Source organism: Equus asinus, chromosome 2 (assembly GCF_041296235.1).
Source record: "Equus asinus isolate D_3611 breed Donkey chromosome 2, EquAss-T2T_v2, whole genome shotgun sequence".
Classification (NCBI taxonomy): Eukaryota; Metazoa; Chordata; class Mammalia; order Perissodactyla; family Equidae; genus Equus; species Equus asinus.
The window spans coordinates 153520075-153531819 of NC_091791.1; the positions used below are offsets into that span (position 1 = coordinate 153520075).

The 11745-nt window shown below is 44.8% G+C and overlaps 1 protein-coding gene across 1 annotated transcript in view; it reads right to left on the reverse strand.

The window, feature by feature from the left end:
• CAPN3 (calpain 3) overlaps positions 1-11670 on the reverse strand; it is a 43959-nt gene extending 32289 nt beyond the window's left edge. The window contains exon 1 of the mRNA XM_014857308.3: positions 11101-11670. Within this exon, the coding sequence (XP_014712794.1) occupies positions 11101-11409 (309 nt within the window). The 5' untranslated portion in view covers positions 11410-11670. The remainder of the gene's footprint in view (positions 1-11100) is intronic.
• Positions 11671-11745: the final 75 nt, after the last annotated feature.

Genomic DNA, 11745 nt, shown 5'->3' on the forward strand with positions numbered 1-11745 from the left:
AATACAAGATACCTAGAAATAAATCTGACAAGGGATGTTTAAGACCTTTATGGGTAAAATTATTAAAAATTGTTTGAAAGATAATAAAGGAGACCTATTTTAATGCAGAGACATCCCTTCTTCATGGATAGGAAGACTCAATATTGTCAAGATATGCATTCTTCCCATATTGATTCAATGCAATCCCAATCAAAATCCCGACAGAATTTTTTGCAGAACTCGACACCCTGATTCTAAAATTTAAATGGAAAGGCAAAGAGCCAGATAGAGCTAAAACAAAATTGAAGAGGAAAGCCAGTTGGGAGGACTTGCTCTAATGACTGTCAATACTTATGGCACAAGGTGTGGTGTTGGCACAAAGATAGACGAAAAATCACAAATAGAACGTAACAGAGAGTGCAGAAACAGAGCTACACACTGATAGGCACTTGATTTGTTTAAAAAGTGGCATTGCAAAACAGTGGAGAAAGGATTGTCTTTTTAATACGTTGTGCTGGGAACTTTGAATATCCATACGTAAAAACAACAAAGTGCGATCCCTACTTTATACGCAAAAATCGTTTCTAGATGGATTATAGACCCAAATATAAAGGCAGAAAAATAAAGTTTCTAAATGATAATAAAGGAGAGCGACTTTGGTTTAGGAAAAACTTTCTTAACAGAACACAAAAGGCACTTAATAAATTAAGAATTAACTTAGAACTTTTAATTGAGTTTTTAATTAAGAATTTTTTTTTTTTTTTTAAGATTGGCACCTGAGCTAACAACTGTTTCCAATCCTCTTTTTGTCCCCAAAGCCTCCCAGGACATAGTTGTATATTCTAGTTGTGAGTGCCTCTGGTTGTGCTGTGTGGGACGCCGCCTCAGCATGGCCTGATGAGTGGTGCCATGTCTGCCCCCAGGATCTGAACTGGCCAGACCCTGGGCCACCAAGGTGGAGTGCGCAAACTTAACCACTGGGCCACGGGGCCGGCCCCAAGAATTTTTTAAATAAAAAAATACCCTTATGAGAGTGAAAACGCAAGTCACAAAGTGGGAAAAGATATTTTTTTCACATCTAACCAATAAATGATTAGTATCCAGGATAGATAAAGATTGCCTATGATTCCAGTTGAAAAAGACAACTCAACAGAAAAATGATTGAAAGGCATTAACAGGTATTTCATGGACAGCAAGATAAAAAAATGACCAAGAAATCTGCTTTATTCATAAACAGGGAAATGTATCTTTTCATACATTTCTTGGCTATTTCTGTCCCTGCCGCTCCTCTTTTCAGTGTTATACTGCTGAGTTGTTTTAGCTTGTTCACCATGATGTCTAGAGCTCTGTCCCCATCATGACCCTCAAGAGGAGCTGCTGTCTTGTGGAATATAAGGAGAGGCAGTCCTAAAAGTTATTTACAGAATTGTCACTTTTCACCAAAACTTATGTCCTGCCACCCCCACCCAGGAGGGCACTGTCATGATTCTCTGCTGAGTAGAAAGAGGGCTGGCTCTCAGTTGGGTACCTCATTTTGCCTTTCAATTACCATCATCACTGTTTATTGACTCATTGTGCTAAGCATGTCCTCTACAGTATCTCATTTAACTCTTACAAAAAGTCTGTAAAAGTACGAATTTTTATTTTCTTTTCACAGATGAGGAAGCTGAGAGCCAGGAATGGTCAGTAACTTGCCTGAGGTTAAGAGGGGGAGCTGGGGTTTGAATCAAGTTTGTCTGACTTTAGAGCCTGCACACTAGGGCCGGCCCTTGGCCAAGTGGTTAAGTTTCCGTGCTCCGCTTTGACTCTGGGGATTTCTCCGTTTCGGATCCTGGGCACGGACATGGCTCCGCTCCTCAGGCCATGCTGAGGTGGAGTCCCACATAGCACAACCAGAGGGACCTACAACTAGAATATACAACTATGGACTGGGGGGCTTTGGGGAGAAGAAGAAAAAAAATAGGAAGATTGGCGACAGAGGTTAGCTGAGACGCCAATCTTAAAAAAAAAATAGCCGGTGCGCTTCATCACTGTGTTACGCCCCTGTTGTTTGCTGCTTATGCTAATAGTAATTGCTGCCTTACCTTGAGCACAGTAGGTGGATTATGGATGTACTTTATGGATGCTAGCTCAGAATAGCCCTATGATGAGGATATCATTATCCCCATTATAGAATAGAAAAGTGAAACGTAAAAACTTTATATGACCTGCAGCCAGGGTTCAGATTAGGTCTATTTGGTTCTAAATTCAGCTGTCTTAACCACTCCATACAATGTCCCCAGCTCTTCCACTTTGTGGCTAGCCCAGTGATCCCACTTCTCTCTAAACTGTCTGACAAAGTGACATTCTAAAACACATTACAAGCAGATCTCCTGCCATGCTGGGTTCACTGGAAAGAGAAGTAATATCCATGAGAGAAGAAGCCACGCGGCAACTGGGCCCCAGACCCTCAGCACACACAGAGGGCTCCCTGCCACAGCCTGGGTTTTTCTGTGGTTCTGCTCCCTCCCTCTCATCTCACACTGGCGTGGGGTAACTTTTCTTTTGTGCCAACCTAGAATTTCTTCTTTTCAGAATTGAGTAACACGGGTCAAGTGATCCCTTGGCTGGGAAGATACACAGGTTGGGGTGTTAATCATGGAGGCGATGGGGTACATGGAAGAGGCCGTTAGGGCAAGAGACCTCTGGTGTCACCACAGGTTGTCAGAAAGCTTCCATCTGTAGAGTGCTGATGTAACAGCCAAGCACTGGGTCCTAGGAAGTCGGCGGTCAGCTATCTTCTACATTTCATCCCTTTCCTTTAACTCCATTTCAGACTAGCAGAAACAAGCCTCCTGGAAGAAATGATTCATTCCAAGTCTGGGCCAAGAAATGTACAAGAAGAGCCTGGGACATTTTGTTGTGGCCAGAAAATAAGGAAACTATTGAAAGTTAACGGAGTCATGTCAAATGATACAAGCAACTTGTAGGGGGGCTCCAGCTGTCCAAAGATGGGACAGTTTGAACATCAAAAAGAGTAATGATTGCAATGTATTAAAATGTGTTGCAATGTTTCCTACTGATCACACTCTTGATCAGGTATTGTTTCAAGTTATGATATTTAAGAATACAGAGAAATACGAAGTGCAGTCGATTCTCCTAATTCACGGTAGTTATGTTATAAAGTCACTGTGAATGCTGAAGTAGTGAATATTGAACCATTGCTCCTAGAGGAAATACAGGACTAGATTCCTGTGAGTCTCTGATCACAGCATTTTCATCAATTGATCAATACACAAACTTATTTATATGTTTCTGTTTAAAGATACCTTTATTAATATCTATTATTGATTCATTAACGTTGAACTCACAGCCAACAGCCCAATAACTCACGCCTGAGTGAAGCTTATCCAACATGTTTTTTCTCCCTAAGGCACGTCATAGGCTTTTCCTCTTAGGAACACTAGACAGCACTTCAGAACTATGCCAGGGGACATTTTAAACAGAGAAATTACCAACAAGAAGCACAAAAATATGATATGAAAAATGTGGCCCTAAAGGGACCATGAAAAGGACCCTTGTTTACAGCATTAGAGCTGAAACAAGAAGGCAGAGCATCGCCTTGTTTGACTTCAGCTGGGCACGTGCACGTAGAGCAACTCAAAATTGTCACTGCCCCACATGTGTTGCTAGATGACCACAGAAACACCACGGATATTGACGTTGGGATTACAAATAAATTTTAGTGAGTAGGTGAATTCACCAATACAGATCCATGAATAATGAGGATCAACTGTACGTGGATCATAGCTCTGACATTCCCAGTGTTGTAAAACTTATGCCTGTGGGGTAAAGTTAGAGGAGTTTTATGACTCTTCAATCTTAAGCAACTAAAGGAAGGGTGACATTATTCAAGAATAGGGAGAATTACTATCTAGAGGAAATCAGCTGACTCTGGTTCACTGTCTTCTGGATCAGAGCCAGAGATAATGTGCTAAGATTGTGGCAGGAAGAGTTCTGACTAGAAATAAAGATGAACTTTCAGACTGTGAAAGGTGCTAACTATAGATTCTTGAAGGAGCTGAGACATCCTTTTTCCTTCAAAACCTTAACATCAGGAAAGAAACCCATCTACCTGGAATGGCTGAAAGAAGTAGTTCCCAAACATTTTCTTTTTTTTTTTTTAAGTAAGGTTTTATTTATTTAATTTTTTAAGGTATGCTTTTTGGCGAGGAAGATTGGCCCTGAGCTAACATCCATTTCCAATCTTCCTCTTTTTTTTCTTTCTCCAAAGCCCCAGTACTTAGTTGTACATCCTAGTTGTAGGTCCTTCTATTTCTTTTATGTGGGATGCCACCACAGCATGGCTTAATGAGTGGCGTGTAAGTCCGTGTCCAGGATCCAAACTGGTGAACCCCGGGCTGCTGAACCAGAGTACATGAACTTAACCACTATGCCACTGGGCCAGCCTCTCCCAAACATTTTCAATCCCATGATTTAGAAGGGGCTTTTTAGAACAGTTTTTATACTATATTCCTGGTGTTTTAGGGATATATAATAAAATTATAAAAATTCTGATGGTGATTATTTAAACTTATAGGTTAGATGACAATGGTAAAGCAAGTGTCAGCTTTTCTTAAACAGAATGCTTCTCAGGTGTTAGCTGGGGCCTCACGGTTCCTTGGAGATCTTGAACCCCCACTTCATAGCCTCTGAGAGACGAGTGCCTGCTCACCCCTGTCAGAGGTCAGTGGGTTCCTGGCAGTTTGCTTCCTTATGCTTCTCTCTCTTTTCCCTCTCCTGTGCTTTCCACTCTCTGACTTCCGGGTTTGCTGGCTCAGTCCTGCCTTTGTCAATCAAGGTACTAACTTCCTCCCTTTACCTCAGGCATTTCACAAGTTTGTCAGTAAAGATGTTTTTGAGAGTCAGGTCAAGTGGAGGGATGACTCTAGGGTGTGGCGTCCTGCCCTGTTGCCCCCCGCCCCCCCCCCCAACTCCCACTTGGGTTTCTCTTCTAGCTCTCTTCCCTCTTTTAAGTAAACCAGCCATTTTTTTTCCTTTTTTTCTCCTTAGAAAACAATTATGTCCACTGCCCCAGGGAGAAATTACTCTTTCTGTAATTACAAGACTCTTCCTAATTTTTTTTTTATGTGTTTTTCTCTTGAAGAGAGAAACTGAAGATTCTGCCATGCCAAGGATGCACATTTGTTAAGCACTTTTGGTTAAATATGTGTAAAAAAAATCAAAGATAATTTTGTGGTGGTAACAAGACTTAACCTGAAGAATGTAACGATTGATTGATTGATTGATTTCTGGTGTAACAGCCTTGGGACAAGGGAGAAGTTCGTTCTGCCTGGATGGTGAAGACTTGCAGGGGTGGGCAGGAGACCAGGTCAGAGAGATGGCAGCAACCCCCATGCTGATAGGTAGCATGGGAGGAAGAAATGGTTTGGGAAGAGGAGTAGAAAGGGATGGCAGGACTGGGAGTTAATGGGAAAGGGGTCTTATTTGTCTGATTTTTCCATTCTAAGGCACTTTTTTCCTCTCACGTCTTAACATCTCTGAAATTGTGACGCATCTTAATGTTAGAAAGCTTCCTTCAATTGCATTCAGCCGTGTGGTCATTGTGACCTTCTGTGGACATCCTCTAATAAGATCAAGAAAGTACCAGCACCAAAATCTTCTAGACTTGGTGAAATATGGTTCATGATAAATTGCAGCTTGGGAAACTTACCTAAACTCTATCCTTAAAAAGAGTCTAATTCAAGAGATTTCCGGGTATGGGAACTACAGGGAATAAAGTCACCTGTTTGGAGTATAAAAAGGCTGCTGTCTGTTTGGGAAAGAGGTTTTCTCGGGTCCAGCTGTCAGCAGAGGGAACTAGCTGGCTCAGGGAGTGCAGAAGAGCAGGGCTAAGAGCCAGGTTAGACCAACTGGGCAAAGCACAGCTGAATATGGGGTTGCGATATGGAGTTAATGATAACAGGTAAGAGGGAATGCATACACCAGAGAAATGTGGGTGAAGAGATCCAACTCTGAACTAGCGAACGGTGGGGACCTGAAAAGATGGAGGGATGGGGACAGGGTTTAAGGGGAAGAGGTAGGTTAGGTGGCCTGAGGCTGGAGATCCAGCCACTGCCAGCAAATTATGAAGCACTGGATGTGGAGATAAGGGCAAGGTGGTAAATTCCCCCAGCCCCCAACAGCCAATGGGAACAAAGAGAGCCGAGCAGAAAGTTGCAAAGGGAAAATGCAGAGTCCCAGCTCTCAGCACCAGCACTTTGGAGCGCAGAGGAGGAAGGGAGAACAGGTTTCCTAGGGAAACAGCTGGGGGGATAAGTTGGAGGTGGCTGGTTGCCAATGATGCAGTTTTGACGTCAACTCAGAGCTGTGAATCCAAGGCCCAAATAGGAAATAACCTCTCCTGGCAGAGCCAGGTGACATGGAGGCCACATCCCTGGAGTGAAATTTAACCTGAAGTCTGGTTTAAACTGGCTCCCAAATAGGGTGGACTCCTCTTTCTCCAGAGTCCAGGTTAGGGTGGGGCTGGAATAAGATGGAATTTACAGAAAGGCGACTCCACCTACGACCAGAGACAAGGGAGACTTGGCAACATGTCACCAGTCTCTGCTTGTGGAGGCCTTAGTGAGCTGATCTGGCTTGGTGGGTCAGCACTACATATAATTCTCTACGTGCAACCCATGCGCCCTATGACAACAGAGGATGTGAGTCAACTCACCCATGGAGGGACCTTGGACTGGAAGTGACAGAGGAATCAAGAAGGGAGAGGCTGCCTCCCAAGGGGAAATTCCCTTGTGGGCCTCTGGTCACTGTGGAGTGATTAGGGGATCTGGCATTACCAAGGGTAAGGAGGGTAGCAGGTGCACAAGGCCTTGCAGCTGGCCCCTCATTTCTCATCCCTCCAAAAGCACACGGGATCTAGGTTGCCCCTGATTTTGAGTGAGTGCAGGAGAGTGTAGAGAAATACCCTGGTGTGCTGGAGGCAAATGCAGATGGAAAACGGAAGCATTTGTTACCCTCTTGCCCTCTGTGGTTTTCCTAGTCAATCATTGAGCAAGTTGCCAATTTCCCAGCTCAGTGTGATGCCCCTTTTGTGGTCACCTTCACACTTGCATGATACCCTCACATTTTCACAACCACACACACATTTTATGGTTGGAATTGCCCTAAGGACAGGCAGTCGCCTGCCCATGAGGGGACTGATCACACACAAATCTGCATGTTCAGTTGGCCTGATTCATCTGAATGAGGCACGAAGTACTCGGATACATTGCTGTGGTTAATATCTTGGTTGGTCCTAGACACAAATGAAGCTGGAAAGATGTTTATGACGTTGCCTCCTTGAAGAGACGGCACAGCTGGATGTGGGTGGTGGTAAGAGTGGTCCCTGTTTGCTGGGCACTCACCCAGGTGCCAACCTCCTTTTAAGCCTTCAGTGCACATAAACTTACTTAATATTCACAACAGCCTTATGAGGTGGCTGCTTCTACTATGATTATTCCCCATTTTTCAGGTGAGGATCTTGTGGCACAGAGAGGGTAAGTACATGACAAGATAACGCGAGTGTTCAGTGGCAGGGCAGGACTTGAACGTGGGTGAGACGGGGCTCTTAGCCACTGTGTCGTTCTATCCCCAGCTCACAGAGGCTGCTGCTTCTAGGGGCCAAACCTCGAGGCATCACTCGATGCCTCTTGTGGCTTGTGGAGGCCCAATAAATGACACCTCACTTCCATGCCTGAGTTTTGAACCAGTGGAGGAATAAGACAAAAGTGTAGGGTAGCCCAAAATGCCCATACCTTGTTGATGAAGCTGATACTGGCTTCTAAATCCTAGAATTAGATAGAGTTTGTCATTGAGAGCTAGGGCTCTGTAGCCAGATTGCCGGGGTTCCCATCCCAGCCCCAGTCTTTACTAACTGGGAGATCTGGAGCCAGTTATTTATCCCTCCGAGACTCAGTTTCCTCATTTGTGAAGTGGGGACAATAATAGTTCTTACCTCACAGGGTTGTTGTGAAGATTAAATGAGTTACTATGTGGAAGCACTTAGAATAGTTACTGTCATGTGGTGAGTTCTCAATCAAGAGTAGCTGTTATCATTACAATTAACCATATAGTGGTGGATGGTGGCCCAGGACCCTGCAGGACTCCCCACGGGGACTCGCCTCTGTAATTGCTATGAGGAGGAGCAGGTAGCTTGTTCCCAAGAGGAAAAGGAAGAAAAGGGCTGGGCTTCACAGGTCAGATCCTCCTTACAAATCCACCCAGGGGAGAAGAGAGGGTTGTATGACTGAAGCCCCCACCACATGGAACGAAACACCTGTTTCCCCCCACACCTGTCCCCAGTGATATTGGACAAGAACCATCAGCCTCCCAGGAGCTCTCTTCTAGAAGCCATCCTCTTCTTCCCAAGGGTCTGTCATCAAGAACATTTGGCTTAACAATTGGGAAGTATTATATGGGTCTTTTGCTTTCTGATGCTAGAAATAGATCATATAAGGAAAGGCTAGAGGAATCAGACTGTTTGGCCTGGAAACTCAATGTGTGTTGCTCCCTAACAGAGGAGGAAAGGCAGTGAGGTGGCACTGGTAGGTCGAGTAGGAAGAGATCACAGGTGTACTAGGGACAGGTAGCACGGATCTCTCGTCTTTTAAGAGGGAAAGGCTGAAAGTGCAGCATGCTGTCTTGACTAGAATTCTAGTTGGCCATGAATAGTTCCCCCTTCATCATCATCATCATCATCTGATTGTAATAAGCAATATTTGATTGTTGAAGAGAAATTCAGATTGGTTTTCAGACTGCTCAAGCCCGGCAAAGGTCACTACATCTATGGAAGTGCATGGAAGACTTATGTCTCCAAGAAGTGCTTTACATTTCAGAAAGTTCTGGAATCATGTCAGTTTTTCAATTTCAATCAACTTGTGTGACTGGAGATAGGTCATTTGCTCTTTGTGAACCTTAATCACTTCACCTGTACATAAGGGGGCTGGACCACATCTCAAAGATTTATTCCAACTCGGACCATCTCTAATTCTACATTCTAATTTATGCTGGTAGACCCCATAGGCAGTGTTCACTTGATCTTATCCACAGGGGAACATATGGGCATTTTAACCAAGAGTGGACTTTCCTGTCTGGACTCTTAGTGACAGCAGAGAATTCAGGATTCTGGGTGGTGGTGGTGGTAAGAGTACACTTTGGAACGGAGAGGTCTTCGGCGTCCCTCCTCTCACAGTGATGCTGACAGAATAAGTTTAGGGTGGATCTAGTGCCTAGAGCATAATAGCCCGTAAAATGTTTTCATTAATTTGCAAGTCTAGCTTTTAAGAATAAAATCTACCAATGATTTTATGAAAACAGTATTTGTAAGTTTTTTTCTCTGCGGTGGTATTAGAAAAGGCTTTTAAGAACTCCCGGCCTTGGAATACAGGGCTCCTTATCTCTCGGTGATCAACCCCCTCAGATGTGGGTTATCCTTCACTGGTAGCAGCTGAGTACCTACTGTGGGCCTGGCCCTTGGCTGGGTAAAGGGGATCCAAAGATGCACAGGAATAGTCTCTGCTCTCAGCGGGAGGGGAACAGACACGAGAAAGCTTGAAGGAAGTGACACCTGAGCAGAATTTAGAAGACAGGGTGAGAAGGAGCAAATCAGATAAAAAATAAGAAGGTCATTCCAGACAGGCGGACAGCATGAGCAAAGGCCTCGAGGTATGAGAAGACTCGGAACAACAGAGCAACCGAATGTGTCAGGGTCCAGGGGCAGAGGGTAAAGATAAGATGGACAGGTAGACAGAGGCCAGCTTGAGAACGGCCTATATCTCCACTAAGGAGTTTGGACTCATCCTGAAGGCATGGGGGGAGGGGAGAACGGTGTCATGGAAGATATTTCAGCAGGGGTATGACATGTCCCCATACTCTGGCAGCAGGACAGCGACTGAGTTGGAGAATGAAGTTCTTTCTAGTCCCCTCTTCTAAACCGAGACCTTCAGGACAGTCATGGGCCTCATCACAGAACCGTCAGGGGAGGAAAGGGGCCTTGTGGAACGCGCAGGGTGAGAACACGGTTGCTGGATATTCCATCTCAGGTTCGAAAGAAAACTATGGCAAATGAATAGCTTTGGGTGTGAGTTTAACTTGATTAAGCTAATGAATAGCATTGGGCCTCGGCTGCAATGATTTCCTCAGGGAGGGGCTCTCTCCCCAGCCTCGGTTAGCTCCAGAGCACCCTGAACGTTGTCTCCTGACAGTCATCACTCTTAGTCAATGGGCATCTTCCCCTCAGGACAACAGGCTCCAGGAGAGCAGAAATTTTTGTCTTTCTTATTCACTGCTATCTTCCCAGTTGTTTGCCTGGTGTCTGGCTCTAGTAGATGCTCAACAAATATTTCTTCAACTAAGAACAGTAGTAAAAAAGCAAAACCCCAAACCAAAAAAACACAAGAGTCATACTGGAGGTATGATTAGAGAAAGGAGCCAGGAGACTATGATTTTCCCTCTGGGAGATTACTGTAAATGAAACCCAGAGGCTGGAGAGTTAACTAAAAGAGAAAGAGTTTTATTTGGGCTGTCATGTGCTCACCGGATACATTTCACTCTGGTGTGCCTTTATTTCCTCATCTGTGTGGGGAAATATACAGGCGAAAATGATGGCTAGGCTCTCTCCTGCTAATCCCGACATTTATGCACGTAAAAGCAATCTTTGCCTGCCAGGCTCTGCCTGCCAGTCTCCTTTTTCCAGGGCTTCTGTGTTTCAGAAAGACATGGCTCCTGGCAAACTAAAGAACAACATCATGATTTTAGCCCAAGAAATGGAAGGAATCTTATAAAGATGCAAGATACTTAGAGAGGGTAGATCTGGACTGTTTGGAATTTGTTCTGGGAAAGGAATATTTACTTTTACAGGGTGGATTAAATTGAGTTCCAAGTACGTTTATAAAAAGCAAGATTTTTTTCAGAAAGAGTGAGAATCAGCCCTGCCTCGCCCGAGGACTGAGCTCGGTGGAGCTGCTGCAGGGCTCCCCAAGCCCATGTACACAGCCCATGTGCACAGTGGAGCTGCCAGGACCTGCTGAGTGGGAGGACTTAGAGGAAAAAACCGCAACCAGCAACCAGTAAGCTACTCACCGGGGGTCTCTTCCAGACGAACTGGATGGGGAACTTCTGGCTATAGAAGAGAGAAGTCTCATCTGGTGGGAACTCAGGATCCACATAAAGAACGTTCTTTTCCAGACATTTCTTGTGAAGCTTCTCAAATGTCTTCTCTTTCACTCCGATAATAGGAAAATTGCGGCTGATGATGGCAGAATAGTTGCCACTTGGATTTCCACCCCCTGACTCAGTGGTACTGCCCTGGGCTGGATGGGCAACCGGCCCCGGGGACATGGGCTCAGCCCCTGTCCGCGGGGCCACAGAAGCGCTAATGACGGTCGGCATGGCAGGCAAATTTGGAAGGAAAAGATTTTTAAAGAAAACAAGAGGCAGCTACCTTCAAGGAAAGGAAGCAACTGCAAAGGGGAAGTTGGAGTGGTTCTGTCATCTGAGAGAAAAATGTCCACATCCAATTCAAAGTTTGAAGCCCATCAGAAGATCGTCCAGCTTACGTCCATCTTAAAGACTGAGCTGTGATCCCAAAGCCGTAGGTTTTCCTGAGGAAGGAGCTGTGAAGGATTTCTCCAGCAATTTTTACCTAGGGGCCTCCTATCAGAGGGAGAGAAAGAGAGTGAGGGTTGTGTTTCAGTGGCCTGAAGAAGCTTGAGCCAGGAAAACTAA